We start from the raw sequence: 23,105 nt of genomic DNA on the forward strand, positions 1-23,105 counted from the left end.
GCGAGCCTCCGGGGGCCTCCCGACGTGGCTAGTGGCTGAGGGTCCCTTCCCCGCCCCCATCCCTGGTTTCTGGCTCCCCGATCCCCTCCCTTCCCCGCCCGCCCCCGGCGGCTGGCGAGCGCGGTGCAGCATGCGGCAAAGCTCTTTGCATAAATTATGCTCATGACGCAGCAGCTAAAAAAATCCAAGTAGCAGAAGGAGGGAAAAAGGGGGGGGGGAGGGAAAAAGGGGGGACTGTGGAAGGGGAAAAAGAAGAAAAATATATATACCTGACCAACCCCCACCCCAGCTTCCCCTACCCTCTTCCCCGACGTCCCGCCCCCGCCCAGCGCAGCCCGCGGAGTCCCCTCAGGCTCTGCCCATCCCGGGCTGGGGGCCCGGGGGCGGCGGCGGGTCCCGACCGGTTCCCGGGCCGAGCCGAGCCCAGCCAAGCCGCACTGGCTTCTTTGTCTACAGGCGGCGGCCGCCCCGAGCCCCGGCCTCCCGGCCCGGGCTGTGAGATGAATCTCTAATCGGTAGCCACCAGGCACCCGGGGCGAAGGCGGCTCGGGCTCGGGCTCGGGCTCCGGTAAGTAGCGGGGTCTGGGGCGGGGAGGGGTTTGCACGGAGGGGGAGGGGGCCGGGCAGGGGAGGTTTCGGGTTTGGTTAATATGCAATGCCCGTAATTAGCATAATTTATATATTTATGATAAAGAGAAAAAAATGCCGCGGGGCTGGGGCGCCAGGTTGCTGGGCCGGGCGGCCGGGAGCTCTGGGAGTGGGACAGCGCGCGGCCGCCCGCCTGGGGCCGGAGAGCCCCAGGCAGCGCCCAAGCTTGTCCGCGGACCGGCGGAGACCCGGGGAGGGGCGGGGGCGACCGCCAGGTGGACCCTGTAGGAAGCTTGCACCTGGCCCCTCCCAGTTTCTGCTCTTGGAGCCCAGGTGCGGTACAGACCATAGAGCACATTCTATACACAGATCCCGTGGCGACCAGAAGCGGATTCCTGCCCCGCGGGAGAACCCGGACGCCTGGGTTCCCAGCGGTTAAGGGCAGCTGGGGCAGCTGAGGCAGCTAAGGCGATCTGTCACAATTCTATCTGATCACAGCACACCGGGAGGACTGGTGGGACTCAGGATTAGGGAGCTGGCGTTGTTGGAAGGGTTTGAGGGTCACCATCAAGCAGAGCATGAGTACTTCATAAATATTTAATAACTATTATTATTAATAAATCGTCATAGTAATGGGCCCTGTATATGCTCCCTAGGCAGTCTCGCCTGGCAAGGCCGAGGGGGCTCCAAGGTGCCTAGTAACCTCCGCTTTAGCGTTGGGATCCCTCATTCAAACATGATTGGAAGCTTAAAACCTGTACAGAATAGCCTCAGCTGCTGGGCAGGAGAAATCAAAGCCTTCTTGAGGAAATGAAAGAGGTTCGTTGCAGAGATTTTAGTCTTATCTGCTCTTTCTGCATCCCTTTTCCAAAAACAGAGGGCTGGTCTTCAATTGTTCATGGACACTTATCTCCCCTACCCTTATTTTGGTCGTCTAAAGCAGCCAACATTGACAAGCAGGGCCTTCTGAGGAAATATTCCATACAGTATTCCATTTTGATTGAAGTCCTGGTGCTCTGTGTGATATCTCTGACCTGGCACTTCTTTGCTATCGGCAGTAGAACTTCATTCATTTGTTCACTGGTCTAACAAAAATACCTACTATATGCCACATTCTGAACAACACAGATAGAACTTTCTCTGGCATGGAGTTTTCATTTCAGTTTGGGGGGACAGGCAGATCATAAACATGAAAACAAACAAGATAATATCGTGTGTGTGTGTGTGTGTGTGTGTGTGTGTGTTTGTGATGGGCTATTTCTCTTGGAGGTGCTACCTGGCAATGAAAAAGTCAGAAAAAAAATTGCTTCTTTAAGGGCTCTCTACATTATCAAGGAACACAAGATTAGATCATATCCCCCACCCCAAGATTTACTCACTATAAAGTCATAATAGTAATCTTTTACATTTTTATAACACTTTATAATTAAAAACATTTTATATGCATGCTTTCCTTCAATTAAAAATAATAGTAACAGCAACAATTACATAGTGTTTGCTGTGTGCCAGGCCCTGTTCTAAGTGCTTTATGTAAATGTTATCAATTTAATCCTCACAATAATCCAGGAGATGGGTAGTGTAATTTAACCCCATTTTACAGATAAGGAAACTGAGGCTTAGCGGGCATTACCTGAGACAGAAGCAGTACTCAACTTAGGTCTTCTGCCTTTAAACACCAGCTCTTTCTGTATCAAAAGGACGGTCAGTGAGGCCAAAGAGGGAATGATACCTGGGAGAAACTGGCCAAAGGCAGGCAGGCTTGGGAAAACGAGGAGCAGGACAGGCGCATTAGGAAGGGGTAAGTGTGATCAGGGTCCCCCGGAACCCAGTACTACTTTGAAATCACTTTAGGTAGCCCTAAAACTGGAAATAGGGGCAAAAGATATGAAATAGGACAAGTGTTTGAGGGGGAATGTAGGAAATAGGAGGAGGCTAAGTATATGATCTGATTTCGTATTTTATATTCATTAGCTCCCTGGTGTGCACCAGGTATTATACTAGGCACTGGGATATGATGATAAGTGGACATTCCTTCTTGGAACTTAGAGCCTGGCAAGGGAACACACCTACTTTTTATTTTTCACATTTTATTTGCCTCCTCCCTTTGCCTTGCCTGGGATGAATCAAGTTTGGGCACAAGGGAAAGGGGGCAGAAGCATAAACTAACCCTAACTTTGTCCTTATAAAACGAGCCTTTACTGCTTGCCTATGTATGTCTAAGATTACAACTGGTATGCTGGAAGGGGGGAAATAAAGCTGTTCACTACTTCCCTATCATTTTTCCCTTTCCCTTCCTTCCAGCCCCTGTGTGTGCCTAGCCAATCTACCAGCAGCTTGGCAAGCCAATATCTCTGCCCATGCATCCAGGGTCTGAGCGGGGAGGTCTGGAACAGGACCAAGAGCTACCTTTTTCCAAGTGTCCTGATCTTTGGGTGCCAGGATAGCCCCTACCAGCCTTCGTTCTATAGAACTTTCTGAGAGGAGGGTTGGTGCAGTGTGAGGAGGATAGGGGTCTCGGGCAGGTGGATACCTCTTGGAGTTTGAATTGGCCACTGACTCTCCTGTGCCTTTGGGCAAGTCACCTGACCTCTCTCTGTCTCCATTTCTCTGCAGATTAAAAATGGGGATCATAATAAGAGCACCATGCTAAGCATTTTAGTTACGTGATCTTATACCATCATTATAACAACCCCGTAAGGATACCTTTCTCTAAGCCAGAGATTTTCAACCAGTGTGCTACAAGAATTTTTAAAACATGCAATACCCGACTATTTAGTCAGGGGCATGGACCTCTTTTCCCTTAGACTGTCAAATAAAAAATGAAAACCGTCAACACAATATCCGTTACTGTGAATGAATCAAAATTATACCTTTTTTTTTTGTCAGATTAGCAAAAAATATAATAAATTTTTTGGCGTGATACAGAATTTCAGAAATTAGTTTATGTGTGCCATGACATGAAAAAGGTTGAAAATCGCTGCTCTAAGCCTTAGAATTTTTAAAATCTTCTCTTTAAAATATATAAGAATATTTTTTACTACATTGTGATTCTCAAAGATATTCAAGAGAAAAAAATACGACTTAATTTTTTTTTTCATTTAGAAAAAATGAAGAAAGCTTTTCTTCATTTCTGTTATATAGATCAACCCTAGTGGCCTAACTGAGTAAAACCGAGCTGCTTGCCCTCAGTCCTGGCCACTGCTGCAGCACTTCTTCATCAACAGCCATAAAAGTGCGACAGGTCATTCTGTGATCTGTACATTTTGACTTTTGTAGTTTTAGCCTCTGAAGAAGGTCTTCTTTCTCCTGATCCTGCTTCTCCAATTTTGCCTTTTCTTGATTTAATTCTTGTTTGTAAAGATCCTGACTCACAAAATCTATTTGGAAACCACTGCATGACCCAGTATCAAGCGACAGAGATTCATATGCACTGATATTCTGGAAGGTATTTTTCAAATGTATAGTTTTTTTCAAATTCACTGTCTATGTGTTTAAAATTTTCTTAAATTTCAAACTTTTTTTCTGTTGAAAATGTTGGTTTCTCTGAAAAGCTCTGATTGTTTTCTTCATTCTCTACTTTAAGATGTTCTACCACTGTGTAACAGGGATTAAATGAAGCTCATATTTTCCTTAATCATTCTCTAAGTGTTGATCTCATAGGTTGTTTTCTCGATCTGCTTATTTGGGGAGGTGGGGGACTAGCACCAGTCTATGGAGTGTTACATAAAGTCACAGCTGAGTCCGATGGACTTTCAGTCTTGGAAATCGAATCTTGGTTTACTTGTCCCTGAGCCATCATCCTCAGAGAGTACAGCAAATCCATACAAGAGAATATTATCCAGCTATCAAAAGGAATGAAGTACTGGTACATGTTACAACATGGATGAACCTTGAAAACATTCTGCTAAGAAGCCAGATACAAAAGGCCATATATTGTAAGATTCCATTTATATGAAATATGGAGACTAGGACAATCCATAGATAATAAGATTAGAAGTAGCCAGGAACTGGGGGGTGGCAGGGATGGGATTTTGGGGTAGGGTAGAGGGAATGATGAAAATATTCCGGAACAAAATAGTGGTGGTGGTTGTACAACACTGTGAATGTATTAACTAACATCTACTGAATTTTTGTTACATGGATTTTATCTCATTCAATAAAAACACACACAGAAAAAGTAAAACAAACAATGCAGGATAAAAGAGGAGGCAGGGGAGAGTGAGAATCCAGAACACTTCTCTGAGCTCAGTTTCCTCCTCCACGTGGTGGTGATCATGCCCGGCCCGCCCCCCCCCCCCGCCCCCCGCCCCCCGCCCCCCGCCCGCCCCGCTGGCAGGAGTAATACATGAATGAGTTCCCAAAAGTGCTTAGCGCAGTAGGCACTCAAAATGAAAGTTAATTGCCTGCTTTTCTGTATAAGTGTCCAAATCTATTTGTCCACTTTATTGCCTTTATTTCTTATGACTCTATGATTTGTGGCTCCAGCCAGACAGCCGGGTCTCACGCGGGCTTCTCCCACTCCTCACTGCATGACCGGCTGCGCTGCCATCCCGGATGTTGTCCTGCCTCCATCAAGGACAGTAGGATCCTTAGGCCACTGCCACAAAATCACCTGAGAGCTGATTCTGTGGGACCCCCCCCCCCCCAGCTGAATCAGACTCTCTGGGGATGTTTATTCAGGGGCTCTGTGTTTTTTACTAAGTGCTCCAGGTGGTGATCTTGCAATTAACGTCTGAGACTATTTTAATTCATTCCTGTCTTTACTATCTCTTCCCGGGGGGTCTGCTCAGACTCCTTCCCCGGGAAGCACTCTGACAACCAGAGAGCTCCTTATCCGTGTCTGAGGTTATAAGGGCCTGGGTCAGAGCTACCCTGGGCTCTGCTGAGTCTTCTCCCTCCCAGTGGATGGGGGAACTCCAGGGACAGATGTCTGACCCTCTTTTTCCTCTTGTCCCCTGGTTCTTCTGAGTGTAGGTTCTCCTGAAATGCTGTAGGAAGCAAGACACTTTAAAGTCCTTAGAATCCTTTCTGTCTACAAATTCTTGAGAGAACTTAGCTTCTCTCTCTCTTCCTACCATTCATTCTACTTCTGACTTTTTGAGATGGTATGGAAATTGTATTACTGTGTCATACCAGCCTTTGCTTTTTCCATCCCATTTCACCCACAGGATGTGCTAGGTGTGGGCCGACCCCCACCCCACCCTGACAAGTGACCATGGACCCAGGAGCTGGCCCAGAGTCATCTCTGACTGTCAATGAGCAGGTATCTTCGGGGGCAGGAAGAGGTGGGGGAGTGAGGGTGATGGACCAAGGGGTGTGGGAAAGTAGGAAGACCCCATAGAGCCTCTCATCGTCTGTTTCTTACCAAAGTTCACGGTCCCTTCACCTGGCCAAGTGTAACTGCCATCTAGGATTTCTCGGGGGCTAAGTTTGGGGATTTAAGCCGTGACTTTAAAAAGTACAAGTATGTATAAGTTTAGATGGGGAGAGATTTGGACATTGGGTAATTCACTCCTAATTTTTTCTTCTTTCTATATATTTTCTAATTTTTCTGCAAAAATTAGACCATTCATTACTTATGTAATTTTTAAAAGAAGAAAAAAAGATTAACAGCTCTTAGAATGTAATGGGAGTGAAATCCCTCATAGGTCAAGTTTGAGTCAGAAAGGCAATTGCCTCTAGGGCTTTATTTTACTCCAGCTCCCCTGATGGGTCACATTATCACTTTTTCCAGCAGAGTCTTTGGCTGAATCCAATTTTCAGGCTTAAGGAGAGTCTTGTGGGAGTGGCTTCAGGCACAGGGCAAATGCAGGGGAGGTTGGACGGAGAGCTTTTCAATGTACAGAGTGTCCCTGCTTTTTGAATGGCCCAATTGGAAGCAGTCCAGTGCCAGAAGTAAAGAGCTGAGTGCTAATTGCTCGAGCGGGGGAAGAAGATCGCGTTCTGAGGAGGCCCAGGGCCCTCCCGTGTTGCTGGAGCACGGAGCCTCTCTCCCTTCAAGGCCGGAGCAGGCCTTGCAGATGGCACAGCCGTAGCCACAGGCCCACAGGGTACAAGCTCCAGTCCGGGGGGGCGGGGGCGAGAGACTATGCCTTCAGGATTCAGGAAGTTAGCTTGCAGGGAAATCTTGGCCTGTACCCCAGCGTTTTGGAAATAAAGGAATCATGAGCTGAAAAAGTTACTTAACATTGTGGAGCATTCATTTTCCACTGCTTTATCTTTGAGGGAACTTCTGTAATGTTTCAAGGGACGAGAAGCGGGACTCGCTTCCTGGCCCAGCCTAAGCTGTGGATGCTGTGTTAGGCACACACCAACATCCTGGCAGCCAGAGGACGCCCTTGAAAGGCCACAGGATAGATCTTTTACCTCTCGGAGAACTGAGTCCTTGAAAGGGAGCAAATAGAAATACCCCCAAGTGGTTTGGCTCCGTGGGACGTTTTCCAGCTTGTGCCAGGCCCTTCCCCCGTCCCGGGGCCTGCTTTCTTCTAGCCTGCAGCTTGTGCCAGGCTCTGGGATTGTCACAGAGCACAGAGTCCTTGGGACAGGAAGTCTGCATCCTTAGGTGTCCTTTCCTCTCTCCCCCAACCATACCCAGAGCACCAGTCCCCAAGGCAGTGTTGGGGCGGGGTGGTCTGTATCGGCCCCTCCTCCAGCAGTGTCCCATCCTCTCTTTGCAGGTCATCGTGATGTCAGGCCATGAGACCATCCGTGTGCTGGAAGTTGGCGTGGACGCCCAGATCCCTTCTGAGGAGGAGGGCAAAGGACTGGAGGCTGTGGCCGCCGAGGGCTGCCAGAGCGGAGGCCCTGCTGAAGCCCATGAACCAGCTGGTGAAGCTGGGCCAGACAACCCAGACTCCTCTGCAGAGGCAACTGGTACGAGGCCATTGCCCTCATCTAGCTTTGTTCCACTCGGGTCCCTTCCTGTGGTTCCCTGGTGCCTAGATGGCTTTAGGGTCTTGTGTCGTCCTCTCCACTGGGCAGCCTTTGGCCGTGGCCTGTACTTCGGGCCAGCTGCTAGGGCTGTCCTGCAATGCTTGTCCCGGGAACTTAGTTCTGGTTTCATGCACTTCCAGACCTAATCTGGGATGGGTCAGCTAAGAGAATTAAACAAACCTCAGAGAGGGCTCCTAGGTGTAAACCAGACCCTTGGGCCCTGTGCAGAGATTAATAGACCTTTAGGATCTTGTCAGCCCTTCCAACTTAGTACCTGCTGTCGGAAAGCTGGGAGGTCCCAGAAGCTGGGGGTGCGGGGGGCATCTTACCTACCTGGAACTAAGGAGATAGGTTAGGGAGGACCTTGCAGAATGCCAGCTGGGCTGGTGTGAATCAAGCCTGGTGGACTGACTTCTGCTGTCCTCCAAGGATGAGGTGAGGGCATGAGCTTGATTCTCGTACACAGGAATGGATATGGCTGATCCACCCACACTGTCTTCCCTAATTACCTGCAGGAGGGCTGTTCTAGAGGCTGGGGCTGGTACCAGGCACGCTTTCTGGCCACAGGGCACCATTTCAATGAGGGACTTTCCTTATTAACACCTTACAGAACAGACATCTCCTTTTGCAAGAAACCTAGGGCCTCCCTTGCCCGTTCTGCCAGAGCATGAGGATTCATTGCCCCTTGCCTTCTGCTTATCTTCCCTTCTCTAGACCAGAGATCTGAGCTGGTCAGGGTGGGCTAACAGGGGGAGCCAAGAAGATAGCAAATGAGACCAAACATGCTTCGGGGAAGCAACTTCTTAACAAGGAAACTGCAAGACCTCACATCCATTGCTCTACCTGCAAATTAGTGTGCAGACTCATTTGGGACCCTAGTACCTTGGCTTATTTCCCCCTCCACTATTAACACGACCACTTTCCCTTGGCTGGAAATGCTCTGCTCCCATGTTGAGGCCAGGGTGGGGCATTACCTGTGTCCCCGTGGGCCAGTGCCCTGCAGGGCAGGTAGGAAGGACAAGGATCCTTTGTCTCAGCCACCTTTCATTCCTTCCCATCATGGGGATGAAACGCCTTTTCAGAAAATTTGAGAAGTTTCCCAGGTTTATCCACAGTGTCTTTACTTCCCTTTTTACGCTTTTAAGGGATATTCCATATCTCATTTCTTCTGGTGTCTTAATTCTGCTCCTTATCCAAACCTGCTCTTGGAAGTAGACCCTAAGTCCAGTATTTACGCCTTAGCATGAGGGTTTATGGTAATGTGCATCTTCTTCCAGAGGTGGCTATACGTAAGCTTTTCATGAAATGTTTCTCTGTAAAGGAATATTAATTATTGTCCAGGAGGCAAGGGAGGTATTTTGATGGTGCTTCCTAAGAAGCTGCCAGCTTAGACTGTGGCCTTAGTGGGGCCTTTCTAGATTTGCAATGTTAAGAAGCATGTCCTCTTAAAACAACAAAGCTAAGTAATAGAAACTTTTTCAGGATGATTTTTTTAAAAAACTCTAGTGATTTATGGCACTCTAAATCACCACACAGTCCTTGTCACGCTTACATACTTTTATGGTTGTGGCCACCAAGGGTAGACTATGTAGTGGGACACTGACCACCACATTTTTTCGGATACCCTTTTCCTTTATTGACATAGATTCACAAACCTGTTCTGGTTTTGGCTATTGTCAAACTGCCTGGTTTTTTATTGTCATAACCAGTGCTGCTTTGAATGTGTTTGTATTGGTTCTTTGAAAAGTTTTTTCCTTTGAGGTATAGTCCACTCAAATACCTTTTGAAGAGAAATCAATTGTTTATGTAGGAAGAAGTCATCACATGAAAAAATACAAAATCTTGCTATCAGTGAGAGAAAAAGTAACTGGCTATGAGCTACGACATTGCCTGTTAAGCCAGAAAAATCAACAGTGATAAACACTAAATTGGGTGATGCTGTGGAGAAAGAGGTACATTGTTTATGTTCCTGTGAATTAGTTTGGTCCTTCCATAAAGCTGTTTGGCAGGAAGTGACAAAAGCCCTAAAAGTATTCAAACTCTTGGACCCTTGGTCTTACTTTGGAAATATACATATTTTTTAAAGATTCAACTTATTTATTTCTAAAGAGAGGGGAAGGGAGGGAGAAAGAGATAGAGAAATATTGATGTGAGAAAGAAACGTCAGTCAGTTGCATCTCATATGTGTACTCACTGGGGACTGAACCTGCAACCCAGGCATGTGTCCTGACCAGGAATCCAAGTGGAGACCCTTCACCCTGCACAGTGACACCCAACCAACTGAGCCACATGGCCAGGGCTGGAAATATGTTCTAATAAAACATACAGAAATGAAATGAGTATTTCATTTCTTTGGATTGTAAGCTTTTATCATTCATGTTTATCATATTCCTGTTTTTCACTTTTTATAGTTCATTGTATTTGTCATGCAAAATGTTTTTTAAATTTGCCTGGGTTCAGATTATCCTTATCTTCTCTGATTTTTTTTTTTTGTAGTAGTAGTTAGAAATGTATCTCTCCCCACCACAGTAGAGAGAAATCTGCCATTTTGTTTTCTCTTAGTATTTTATAAGGCTTTTGATGCTGCTTGCTTGTCTCTTTAATTCCTTAAACAATCTGAATCTCTTCATAACTACTATGAACAGTATAGTCCTGAGTTAGCGTGGTGCCTTTCCAGAGTAAAATATGGGCTGGGGATGTGGGCCTGGAAGGTGATCTAATTCAGTGGTTCCCACTGTGGCTGTGTGCTGTGTCCTGTGTCACAAGGGAGCTTAAAAGAAAAGAGATTGAGAAGTACAAATTGCCGGTTATAAAGATAGCCACGGGAATGTGAAGTGCAGCATAGGGAATAGAGTCAATAACATTGTAATAACGCTGTATAATGTCAGAGGGGTACTAGCCCTCTAGGAGTGATCACTTCGTGAGTTATAGAAATGTCTAATCGCTATGATGTACACTTGAAACTAATATAATATTGAATGTCAGTGGTAATTAAAAAATGAATTAATTAATTACAAAAAGAAAAAAGAGAGAGGAGAGGTGGCTGGCCTCTACTCCCAGACATTCCGATTCATTAAAGCCTGAAAATCTATGCCCAGCCAGTATTAAGAGGCCACTGATCTGGTCTAATACCCATCGCCCAATACCTAGACTCCTTTTAATGTCTCACCATACATAAAATAATAACCTTTTTCCTCGTTGTGTGGCTTTGAAGAGAGGCTTCCTGGTGGCGATCCCCAATACCTGGCAAATCAGGGCAGCAAGAGGAAGCTCTAACCTGGATGGAAAGCTTTGGTTCACGGGAAGTTCCTTTAGAAGCTCACTGAAGCTGCTCATCCAGACCTCAGACCCCAGGGACCGGCAGAAAAAAGCTACCTGGCCTGGAGAGCCGCTGTGATCCTGAGTGTGGCAAACATGTGTCCACTTTTCAGGGACTGTCACCTCAAGAACTTCACCCTGCAGAGCCCTTGCCCCTTCCCCAAGCCAGTACCTGCATCCAGAAGGCAGCCTGAGGTGGGTTGGGCGTGGTCCAGTGGAGCCGAGGGAAGCTGCTCCTGCTGATTCTGTCTTGCCCCTCCCCTCCCAGACAAGTTCCCTTCAGGCGCCTCTGCTGGTTACCGGATAGGCCGGAGTACTTCGTAGGCCCAGGAAACGAGAGACTGATAGCAGCGGTGCACAGGGCTGCATTTTCTTCATCTAAGTGTAGGGAGAAGAGGGCCTACGTTCTAGGTTGGCACAAGGCTCTCCAGCCTCCTAGTGTCGCCACCAGTAACATTTGGGAGGCTGCCGTCTGGGACAGGGAAAGCCAGTGATTGGTCTTGGGTTGTGCAAAAACACAATGTGAGGCTGAGAGTTGCCACTTCAAGCTGCAGACAATACATTCTAGTCTGGTGCCCCCTCTGCTCACACCAGGCTCACTCTTTGTCCTTTCTCTCAATGCCTCATGAAGTGAAGTCACTCCCAGGGATCCCTTCGAGCCCTGTCCCTGCTGTCGCCACGTTCAACCAAGCCCCAAGCCAGCCTCAGGCATCGCAGACCCTGACACCACTGGCTGTACAAGCTGCCCCCCAGGTAAGAGCCACCCCTGGGACCTGGACAGAGAGCAGTGGGCAGAAGCAAGGCATGGGATCTGGAAACTTCACGAGGCAGGATAAGGAAGGGGCTGTGGCTTGAGGGAGGGAGGCCCCCATTAGGCACCCCCGGCCTTTCCCCTGCCCAAGATGAGGCCCACCAGGAAAAGCAGATCTGTGTTTGTCAGGTAATCTCGGGTCCAGCCAGGAGTGTAGTTACATTGACTCTTTCATGCCACAGGTCATCTGTTTATCTAATGACTAAATGAGAGAATACCCTTGTCAGTTCCTCCAGTGGATGCCTGGAAGAGTTAATGCATTGCTCACAGTCCTCATTTAGAGCCCGGGGGCCGCCCCGCAGCACGAGGAGCTGTCTCCAGGGTCCCCCAGGAGTGCTGAACCCCTGACCTTTCACTGCATGCACAGATTTCCAAGGCATTCGTCAAGGACAGCCTCCATCAGAGCTTCTCAGAAGCCTCTGTGAGCCCTTGACCACCTGGTTCCATCAGCCCCTGTCCCCTGCTTTCTGGCCGTAAAACGTCGGTCCTGTGGGCAAGGGCCCAGGGAATCCCGGGAGGCGACATTCCGTAGTGGAAGAGACCTGCGCACCCTTTGCTGTCCTGTGAGCAGGGCCAGGTCCTGTCCTCGATTTGGCTGCTTCTCTGAAGGCAGGGCAGTCTGGTCCGTCACCCCCCTCAAGGTCAGCCTCCAGCCAGGGCTAGGGCCTGTCTCTCCCCCGCCCTCACACGGCCTCTCCCCCACTGCCCTCAGAATGCTTTGTTTGTGCTCAGCTGGGTCCGAGAGACCCAGTGTTTGCGCTGTCAATGTTGATTTTTCTTTTTATTTTTTCTTTTCTTTTTGAAATCTTGTTTGCTTTTGCAGGTCTTGACTCAGGAAAACTTAGCCACAGTTCTGACAGGAGTTATGGTTCCAGCAGGGGCAGTTACTCAACCTCTTCTTATCCCCATCAGTATTGCAGGTCAAGTGGCTGGTCAGCAGGGGCTGGCCGTGTGGACAATTCCTACAGCAACCGTGGCTGCCCTCCCAGGACTGACCGCTGCTTCTCCTACGGGGGGAATTTTCAAGCCACCTTTAGCCAGTCTCCAAGGTAACGGCAACTCTCCCCAGGACTGCACCTGGCCCCCCACCACTCACCACTACCATTCGTGCACGTGGGCTTGCCATGTTGGACTCAGAACCCACAGCCTGGCCAGGGCAACAGCCCTGGAGTCTGGATCCGGTGTCCCAGGCACCCAGCCACAGAGCTGCTGCAGCACCTTGGGACTCTAGGCCGTGACGCCGTGCTGGCCCAGCCGGCCTCTCTTACTTCAGCCAACTGTCTAAGACTGCCCCTCTCCCCCCACGCCAGAATTCACCCCATGACCAGCCTCCTGAGAAGGACTGCAAGAAGACGCAACTTCTGGTTTTGAACCTACACAACTCCAGGCCCAAGGGAGGGGGGATGAGAGATGTTGGCATGTGCCGCCCCCCGCAAGGATCAAGGGAATCACAGCTGCCTGTCCCCCTGCCCCACTGCCCCAACCCCCTCTCGTTCTTGTGCCAGATCCCTTGGGATTGGAGCTGCTCTGGGCTGCGGCTAGGCGTTTGAGCACCTCTGTCTCTGCCTTGCTCCATAGCAGCTGCCGTGCTGAACACCGCTCTCCCAGCACCCGTTCAAGCTGCCCCACCGGTACAGGCCTCCTCGCCTGCCCAGCCCCGGCCACCAGCTCAGCCCCAGACGCTGTTCCAGACCCCGCCGCTGCTGCAGACCACGCCTGCCATTCTACCGCAGCCCACTGCTACCACCGCTGCTGCCCCCACCCCCAAGCCACTGGACACCCCCCAACAGATCACCCTCCAGCCTGCAGGCTTTGCATTTAGCCCGGGAATCGTAAGCTGCTGCCCTCACCCAGGGCTGACCAGGGATGGACCGAATCTTGGGCCAAGGGTGGAACTGACAGGGGAGGAAGGAGGTGGAGTACCAGTCCCCTGAGTGTGGCTCTTTTCCAACACATCAGCAGACATGGGCTCCCTCTGAAGCCTTCTCCTTGCAGCTGCCGGCCTATCCACCCCAGACAAGAGCAGAAAACCTCTGCCAAGAGGCCTGGGCAAATTCTCCAGAACCCGAACCACTGGACCAGCCTCGGAGGGTGGGATGATGTCTGGGGATTGCAAACTTGTGAGCTGTCACGAAGGTGGAGGCTCACAGCCCACTGCCAACATCATCCAGTGTGGCTCCTAGTTTGACAGTGGAGCCGTTGGATGTGACTAGAATCATGCCAACCACTCCAGTCTGGCCCTTCTGCCCTCCCAGGCCTGGCCTGAAAGATTAGCCAGAGTTACTCTTCCATGGCTTTGACCCCACCCTTCCTGGCCGACCACCTGCTACCCCAGCCCTGGGTACTGTTCAGCTGGTGGACATGGGCCTGCAGCCCACATTCCCGTATATCTGCCCCACATCCCTACCTCCCCACCCCAAGGCCTTGAGCCCTCTGCCCTCTGCCTTGGGCCCTTTCTGTCCGCTTTGCCTCTGAGCAAGGCTCTTCCTCCACCCACAGATCAGTGCTGCTTCCCTCGGGGGACAGACCCAGATCCTGGGCTCCCTCACGACAACTCCGGTCATTGCCAATGCCCTTCCCAGCATGCCAGGGATCAGCAGTCAGATCCTCACCAATGCTCAGGGACAGGCAAGTGGGCAAAGCCCGGGCTGAGGGATGGGGGCTGTGGAGAAGCTGGCCAGGGGACCCGGTCTTGGGCTGAGGGTCACAGCAACTCCAACGGGGTGTCAGAATGCTGCTCATATCTCCTGTGTGGCAGCTCTCTGCTGATGCTGAGACCAGGCGGGGGCAGAGCCACTACCTTGCCCTAGAGGCGCCCATTCTAGTTGAGGTGAATACCTACTTCACTTATGGAGCACCTACTTTGTGGCCAGGCTCTATGCTAGGTGCTTTCTCATATATCATCTCTCTCCATTTTGGGTAGAGATCTATTAGATAGAGACTTTTATTCACATTTCCCAGGGAAGGAGGCTGAGGTTCAGAGACATTAAGCCACACAGCTAAACTGTGGCAGAGCAAGGGTTCCCGTCCGGGCCTGCCTGACCCCACGTGCAGCCCCATCCCTGCTCCACCACAGCTCTGCAGATAGAACAAAGGCAGCAGCCCCCCAGACTGAGAATCCTGCACTTGCCGAGGAGGAAACTGAGGCCCATAGGGGTTAGGTGATTCGTCTAAGTCCCTTCCCCTGCTAGTGTGGGCATCTGGGCTGGGGGTGGAGCTGGATACTGTCCTCACACTGAGGGTCCCTGCCTTATTTCCTCCCAGGTTATTGGAACACTTCCGTGGGTAGTGAACTCGGCCAGCGTGGCAGCCCCAGCACCCGCCCAAAGCCTGCAGGTCCAGGCTGTGACCCCCCAGCTGCTGCTGAACGCCCAGGGCCAGGTGATTGCCACCTTGGCCAGCAGCCCCCTGCCTCCACCTGTGGCTGTCCGGAAGCCAAGCACGCCTGAGTCCCCTGCTAAGAGTGAGGTACAGGGGATGGGGATGGGGGCCAGCTGCGCTATCTGGCATGACTGTGGGCGGGACACGATTATTTTCTGAAGCCCCTGGGAAAGCAGGGCACCTCCCCAAAGTAAGGGAAGGCACGGGATAGAAGCCTCCATGACTCACACATACTCTGGCCCCCAACCCCCTACCCACACACACCAAAAACTTGTCTGTGTGCCCTCAGAGGCTAGTGCCATTCTGAAAAGGCCTGGGAGGAGGTGGTCAAAGTAAGCCGGGCCTTCATCAGCTCCAGGGTGAACAGACCGCTGGAAAAGCCCCAGGACAGTAGTTCTGCATCCTCTCCCTCTTCCTCCTTCACCCCTTCACCCCTCCACTGTGTCCTGTGGCTTTGATTATTCGTTTATTTGTTCATTCTAGAAGCAGTTTTTTGAGTGCCTACTATATTTCAGGTGCTGAAGATGTAGAGATGAATAAGACGGCCCTCCTAGCCTTAGGTAGCCCAGCGTTGGAGATAAGTACAAGGCAGCCTGACCAAGACTCTAAGGGGGGCATTATAAGGAAACCAGGAGAAAGACGCTCTCAGCAGACTGGGAAGTTCGACAAGGCTTCATAGAGAAAGGGCATCGAACTAATCTGAAGGGATGAGTTGGATGAGAGAGTATTTTATCATTAGGAAATTGCAAGAAGTATAATGTGCAGGGGTTCTCAAACCTGAGTGTGCCTCGGAACCACCTGGAGGGGTCATTGGAATGCAGATCTGAGGCCCTGTCCCAGAGTTTTTGGGTTTTTTTGTTTGTTTTTTGTTCCTCCTCCTCCCCTCCCCCTCCTCCACCTCCTCCTCCTCCTCCTTCTTCCTCTTCTTCTTCCTCATCTTCCATTGTTATTCAACTACAGCCCTGGCTGGTATGGTTCAGTGGATTGAGAAATGACCTGCAAACCAAAGCGTCACTGGTTCAATTCCCCATGCAGGGCACATACCTGGGTTGCAGGCCAGGCACCTGGTAGGGAGCGCGTGAGATGCAAACACACATTGATGATGTTTTCCCTCTCTTTCTCCCTTCCTTCCCCTCTCTAAAAATAAATAAATAAAATATTTAATTGTTATTCAACTACAGTTGTCCCCATTTTCCCCTCACCACTCTCCCGGACCCCACCTACCCCCACCTCCCACCCTCAATCCTACCCCCACCATTGACTTTGTCCATGGGTCCTTTATATATGTTCTTTGACGACCCTTCCCTTTCTTTCTCCAGTTATTTTACTCCCCTCTCCCCTCTGGTTACTGTCTGTTTGTTCTTTATTTCAATGTCTTTGGTTTTATTTGGCTTGCTTGTTTGTTTTGTTGATTAGGTTCCACTCACAGGTGAGATCATACGGTATTTGTCTTTCACCCCCTGGCTTATTTCACTTAGCATAACGCTCTCCGGTTCTATCCATGCTGTTGCGAAGGGCAGGAGTTCTTTCTTTCTCCTGCATAGTACTCCACTGTATAAATGTACCACAGTTTTTTGATCCACTCATTTACTGATGGGCACTTAAGCTGTTTCTAGCACTTGGCTGTTGTAAATAATACTACTATGAACATTGGGTGCCAGAACTTCTTATTCAGTAGGTCTCGAGTGGGGCCCAAGAATTCCCCTTTATAATGAGTTCACAGGTGTTGATCCCATGGTTCTCAAACATGGGGTGCTGCTTCCCAGCTTTGTGAATATCCTCTTAGCCTCATCTGTAAAATGGAGATTATAAGAAGACCAATTGCAGAAGGTTATGAGTATTAAGGATATATTACACATAGGCAATTAACACTCTAGTACACAGGAAGAACTTAAAAAATAGTGTTTTTATTGTTATCGCTATTATTAGCTAGCTAGTGAGAGTTCATGGAAGGGTTTTTAGCAGGAAACAGCTGATTAAATCTGCATTAAAAAATTTCCTGTCATCCAGGCAGAGCCAAGAACTGAACTGTGGTGAGACTTGAGGCCTCCTCACCTGTTAGGAGGCAGGCAGCTTAAACAGTTCTAGCAAGAGACAGGGGACTCTGAACAAGGCTAAGGCCCTGAGAAGCAAGGAGGAGTGAACTTAAGAGCTACCAAGAGGCAGAACCCAGAGAACAGGACCCATCCTAGAGAAGTTTGAACTGTTCCAGAAGCTTCTTAAAAACACAATACAAAAAAAATCCTAATTTCATATAGTTTCTTCTGATTATAAATAATACATGATTTTTATAAAAATTCCACGATTATATATGGTGTAAAAAAGTAAAATCCCTTTTAATTCCACTTCCATTGTTTTCCTGGAAATTCTTACGTATTTTTTAAAAGAATTATTCCATAAAACCTGTTTTCAGCTGACTCTTTATTCACTTAGCACTGCGACTCTGAGCTCTTTCCCTGTCAGTGGTTGACAGGTGTACCTTACCCTTTTAAATGGCTGCCCTGTGTGTCACCGAAGGGAGGTCCCAGATGTCATTTGCCAGTTCCCTGTTAATGGATGTTTGGTCCTGGGAGGCTCTAGAATAAGGTTATTCTCTGCGGACAGAGATCTGACAGCAGTTATCTCAAGGGTGGATGCTTGTCGGAGCTGTGACCACATGTATTGAACCTTTTGACCTCTGATCTGCATGTGTCACAGGTGGCCATGAGACTCCAGGTCGGTGGGACATGTTGCTGTGCGCTTATTTCAGAGGTCATTATCATTGGGTGGGTGATAAGAAGTAGTAGCTTCTAGTCTTGCTTTTTGATGGGGCACAGGTGGGAATGTGGGCATCGTGCCTATTTTGGCCCCTGTCTCTGATCCTTGCAGGGGCTCCGACGCCCTGAGCTGGGCAGGGGGGCAGTAGGGGCTTGGCTCTCTTCTCGCAGGTGCAGCCCATCCAGCCGACGCCGGCCGTGCCCCCGCCTGCTGTGGTCATCGCCAGCCCGGCCCCAGCGGCCAAGCCGTCTGCCTCCGCTCCCATCCCAATTACCTGCTCAGAGACCCCCACTGTCAGCCAGCTGGTGTCCAGTAAGTGGCTCCTGGAAGAGGTCGTGGAGAAGGGGAGAGGCCTTTATTTGGACACACTGACCTCTTTGGATGCCGCTCTGCATATAAGTTTACTGGAGTCCAAAGGGGACGGGCAGATGCTCGATGCCAGGGACTGTCTTTCTTATTCCTGTTGAGCTGGATTCTAGACGTGATGGGGATGGAGGCTGTTTCTCTGACCAGCCAGGCCATTGCCTGTCTCTCCTGTCAAATACTGGCTAACCCAGTATTTGAGGAATGTGGGTGGCTGGCAGGTGTGTTTGGGGTCCAGGAGTAGGGAGGAGGGGGAGGGTCTGCAGTTAGAGCTGGAAGAACTTGAAAATAGACCCTTACCTCCAACATGTCGGTCCAGGCCCCTCGCCCCCAGTCTTGCTCGTTTTGGGAACAAGGTTAACGAGGATTGTAAGAGTGCACAGGCCTCTTGCCGAATGTCCTCATCCCTCTGCTCCAGGCCAGGCCAATGGGCCGGATAAGCAGTGATGATTATCTGTGTCTGCGCTCACCCCTGGTCCCTTCCTCTGGCCTAGAGCCACATACCCCAAGTCTGGATGAGGATGGAATCAACTTAGAAGAGATCCGGGAGTTTGCCAAGAACTTCAAGATCCGGCGGCTGTCCCTGGGCCTCACACAGACCCAGGTGGGGCAGGCTCTGACTGCAACAGAAGGCCCGGCCTACAGCCAGTCAGCCATCTGCCGGTGAGTAAGGCTGCCGGGGCGAGCTCAGGGCCTGCTCAGGTGCCTGCTGCCACTCCATATTCACAGGGACCTGGGTAACTGACCCCATTCTTCTGGTTTGTTCCTGCCTTCTTCCAAATAAGGAAGGCTGCTTTAAAGACATGTGAATACCTGGAGGAACCAAAGACTGATCGGGTCCTTCTGGTGGGCCTCTGATGTTTATCCTCCAGTCCTCAGCATTTATCCACACATAGTCTTTTTCTGGGATCCCAGGACACTAATCCATCCAGGAATCCTAGAAGGAAAAGAGTACAGCTTACAAAATTAGTCACAGAGGCAGGACTTCAGTTCCGACTTGGCTCTCAGCTGTACCCCACCATCGCCCCTGCCGTGCTTCCTTCCCTGCCTCTTGTAAGACATGACTCGAAAGTGACGTAGCTGGCTTTCTTTGTACAGTGTGTGAACTGGTTCTGGTGCCAGTGTCACAGGAGGGGTAGCAGAGGGTTTCAGACAAGAGTGAGTGCGTGACTCAGGGATGACCAAAAGGTTTCATCTGCCTTCCAATTCTGCGGGGAGGCTAGAGCGACTCTCGGACTCAGTGCCATGTTGGGAATTCTGTAGTCACATCCGGGCTCATCCAGAAAGTGTGGTCTGACTTAGTGATGCTGCCGTGAGCGTGTAATTAGGGGATGATGGCACTGATGACACCGATTTGCCATCTCTAGAGGCCTCGCTAGATAACACACTCTAAGGACCTCACTCGGTGGAAGTTCTGGAATGGTTGTTCATATAGCAGTTGCACTGTTATCACTGCACTACTGAACTGAGGCCACAGGAACAGTCCCTCTGTTACGACCTGGGACACAGGACAGTCTGAGGAGTCTGGGTTTGACTGAGCCAGGGGGGTCTTCGAGGGGGCGGTGAGGAGCAATGCCTTGAGGAGAGTGCTCCCACCCGGGTGTGGGGAGTAAGACACTCTCGCTGTCCCTTCCTGGGCTTCGGTCACCTGCAGGTTCGAGAAGCTGGACATCACGCCCAAGAGCGCCCAGAAGCTGAAGCCGGTGCTGGAGAAGTGGCTGAATGAAGCCGAGCTCCGGAACCAAGAAGGCCAGCAGAACCTGATGGAGTTTGTGGGCGGGGAGCCCTCCAAGAAACGCAAACGCCGCACGTCTTTCACCCCCCAGGCCATAGTGGCCCTCAATGCCTACTTCGAGAAGAACCCGCTGCCCACTGGCCAGGAAATAACCGAGATTGCTAAGGAGCTCAACTATGACCGGGAGGTCGTGCGGGTCTGGTTCTGCAACCGGCGCCAGACACTCAAGAACACCAGCAAGCTGAACGTCTTTCAGATCCCTTAGGGCTCAGCCCCCAGCCCTGCGTTCCAGCACTTTGTACTTGTCCCTTGGCACCCGGCTGCAGCCACGGCCGTGACAGCACCTGTCATTCCGCTACCTGTGGCTGTGCTTGTCCTGGGTCTTGAGACTCTACCGTGTGCATGCGCGTCAGCTGCCTCCCCCGTGTCCCCCACATATTGCACACCACGCGGAGGGCAGAGGGGCCCGCTGAGCGTGTCGGGCTCTGGGCTGCTCACGCCGAGGGAGGGAATTCGTGGTGTCACTTAAAGAAGCACTTTGCTAACGTGGTTTTTGAAGGGTGAATTCTGCCCTGTCTGTGGGGCAGGGCTGCAGCAGCCCCTAAAGACTGGTCATTAGCTCTTGGTTTTGATGGCATTCTCTTTCCACCCTCTCTCCTGTGCTCCTCTGTGTAAGTGTGGCAGGTGTGGCAGCGTGTCCGTAGAACCACAAGCTCACCCCCCTTTGCCTGCAGGCACACTATCCCCCGAGAGGACCCAACGCCACAGTTCTGAAAAGTGTGATGTGCTGCTCAGGAGGTCAGGCTCAGTGTCTGCCTTGACCTCAAGGTCAGAAGTTTCCACGGCCCTGGGGCCAGAACGTGTCACCTCCTCTCCCACCTCTCCCTGGTTCCTATGGAGGAAAATTGCACTAAAGCAGAACCTTTTCTTTTGTAGTCCATGTTGGAAGGAAGCAACAGTGAGCTCTAGCTGTCCCGGAGGTGACCTGGATTTGTGGCAGGTTGGGAATTTAGTAAATAAGGCCGTTCTTCCAGATTTTAATCTAATCTCTATCCTTAACTATCTCCTCCAAAACAGTGTGCGTTCAGAGAACTTGCAGCCTGGAAAATCCCCTCCCCACCCAAGTAAGCAGGCACTTCGGAGAAAAATGAGGAAAGACATACTGGCTCTTTCTCTTGTCCTCACATTCTTTCCCAAGCCAGGATTGGGGCCTTTTCAGAAGGGGCAAATCAAACAATAAACCAGACAGCAAGGCCTGGGAGAAAAGCCAACATCCAGAAAGAGCGGATGGCGGCCCAGGAAGGTCTCTTGTGGAAGGTGACTTAACTCTAATTTTCTTTGTCACTTTAAGCCTTGGATAGTGGAGGAGAAATCTTCTGTCCAGAGTCTTAGACCCTGCATTTGTGGGAACAATCCCCTCAGTGCCCCACTGAACAAAGAACACCCCTGCGGCGGGCCGGCTTTTGCCCCAGGAGGGTAACCTCGGCACATGGGGGGGTTGGCTGCTCGCCCAAGCACCTAACTGAGAGTTTCCCAGCCTCACTGTGGCTCAGTAATCCCTGGAACTCAGCACGTGACTCCAGGAAGTCAGCAAGAACTACAGCGTTTGCTTCGATGAGGCCAGCCTTGCTGCATAGACCATCCCCCCGGGCCACAAGTCACAGGGGTCTGCCACGCTCCGTCACTCCTCCTGTCCTGACAGAGCCAGGTCTCTAGCAGCTGCCCTCCACTGCACCTCACATGGTACAGCCCGAGGAGGCGACTGCCAGGAGGTGAGGGCCCGTCACTCACTGTGCTGGTCACTACAGCCACCTCCCAGCCTAGCCTCCTCTAGCATGCTGTTTCCTTCCCTGCCTACAACTGGTCCCTCCCAGGCTCCACAGTGCCAGCGTGGTCACCCTCTCAGTCGCCCTGCCAGCGTGGGAACCCAGCTTTGTGTCAAGGTGCCACATACACTCCTGCCCCACGCTACTGGGACCAGCAAACCTGTCGGAGTGAGGCAGGAGTGAGGAAGCAGGTAACTGCCTTGCCTGCCCCAGCTTCCCAGGAGAAAATGTCTCCAAAGGAGGGAGGGTCCACACTCAAGTTCAGGGTTATCGACCTGTCTCAGTGAGATGAAGGGAGGGGTGTTGTAAACAAGTTTTCGGTAATAAAGTCCTGGAGCTTGTTAAGGATTCCGTGATTTACACTGCAGTAAATTAGAGAGCTACAGGTTCTCACCCTCAAACTCTTGCGTTCAGATGCACTTCCTTCCAGGTGGGTCACAGCCAGTACCCTGGGGGTAGCCAATAGCCTAGGGTGTGTCCGTGGCAGTGGCCATGCAGGACACCAACTGTCTGGTGTCAGGGCAAGAAAAGGATAATGAACTGCTGGTCTAAATTAGGTCTGGTTGTGCTTTCTCGGTTCCTCTCTCATCTAAACCCGTCTTTCCAAGGCTGGGCTGGAGCTAAACCATTTTCTCTTCTGCAGGGAGGATGGTGGGTCTTCCAGAGGAATGGTGTCGGGGCAGAATATTTGCAGGCAGAGTTCCCCAGGCAGGAGGCGCAGGGTGTCCCCGAAATGTGCCCAAAGCAGAGCTCATTGGCCTACAATCTCCTGCTTCCCCACCGTAGGAAACACAACCCCCTGGGAAGCACCTGTGGCCCTGAGGTGGGCTTTCTGTTTTGTTTCTGGTAACATCAGACTCTAAAGGGAGCTGATATAAATTTTGTTTTGAAAGCACCTTTCTGGACTTAAAGCCAGAGCTCAGTGGCTCCTTTGCCATGGAAAGGAGGGAGAAAGGGCGGTTCTGGTTTCACTGTTTGCTTGTGGTTTTGTTTGTTTGTTTTTGTTTTAAATAAAAGAAAAACCAAAACTTTCCAGGCCTGGTGAATTAGCTGAGACCTTTGACCCTGCATTGTGCATAGTATTTTATCAGCTGAGGTCCAGGGAACGAATTTGGCCAAATGGATTGAGGAATACACTCGAATTTGGAATGAGAATCCATGACCATTTTTGTGTCCTTGCCTAGATTCCCACCCTGTCTCACAGGCCAGACCCTGAGGCTAAGGTTCTGACTGTCCCCAACATGGGGCCAAACTTGCTGAGGGCTGGAGTGAGGGGTGGTGAGGGGAGAAACATTGAAGTAGTTGTGTGGAATAAACAGTATTTTTCTTTTGTATGGGCTGCACCTCTCAGGGTGGGGACATAAGGGCCCTCATGTCAGAGGCCAGGGAAGCC

At 50.6% G+C, this 23,105-nt stretch overlaps 1 protein-coding gene and 1 pseudogene across 3 annotated transcripts; one reads left to right on the forward strand and one right to left on the reverse strand.

Annotated features, from left to right (window-relative positions):
• The first annotated feature begins 402 nt into the window (after positions 1–402).
• Positions 403–22,892, forward strand: POU6F1 (POU class 6 homeobox 1). Of its 3 annotated transcripts, none has more exons than XM_054591091.1 (11): positions 403–568; positions 5,757–5,851; positions 7,266–7,461; positions 11,471–11,592; positions 12,474–12,699; positions 13,229–13,482; positions 14,150–14,278; positions 14,915–15,118; positions 17,959–18,100; positions 18,646–18,814; positions 19,806–22,892. In XM_054591091.1, the coding sequence occupies exons 2-11, from the start codon at positions 5,804–5,806 to the stop codon at positions 20,149–20,151; spliced, it is 1,836 nt and encodes a 611-aa protein (XP_054447066.1). In that variant the 5' UTR covers positions 403–568; positions 5,757–5,803; the 3' UTR covers positions 20,152–22,892. The 3 variants fall into 3 exon arrangements, with proteins under 3 accessions (XP_054447066.1, XP_054447067.1, XP_054447068.1); XM_054591092.1 differs by having other exon boundaries at positions 13,232–13,482; XM_054591093.1 differs by lacking the exon at positions 14,150–14,278.
• Positions 3,806–4,384, reverse strand: LOC129085097 (swi5-dependent recombination DNA repair protein 1 homolog; annotated as a pseudogene).
• Positions 22,893–23,105: the final 213 nt, after the last annotated feature.

The sequence above is a fragment of the Pteronotus mesoamericanus genome, unplaced genomic scaffold (genome assembly GCF_021234165.1).
Source record: "Pteronotus mesoamericanus isolate MK-2021 breed Mesoamerican mustached bat unplaced genomic scaffold, CSHL_Meso_final scaffold_21, whole genome shotgun sequence".
NCBI lineage: Eukaryota > Metazoa > Chordata > Mammalia > Chiroptera > Mormoopidae > Pteronotus > Pteronotus mesoamericanus.

Excerpts from the sequence above, each read along its gene's own strand:
- POU6F1 (XM_054591091.1), top strand. The coding sequence starts at position 5,804 with ATGGACCCAGGAGCTGGCCCAGAGTCATCTCTGACTGTCAATGAGCAG. Across the intron at positions 5,852-7,265 it reads CTCTGACTGTCAATGAGCAG|GTCATCGTGATGTCAGGCCA; the intron begins GTATCTTCGGGG and ends CTCTCTTTGCAG. Across the intron at positions 15,119-17,958 it reads AGTCCCCTGCTAAGAGTGAG|GTGCAGCCCATCCAGCCGAC; the intron begins GTACAGGGGATG and ends CTCTTCTCGCAG.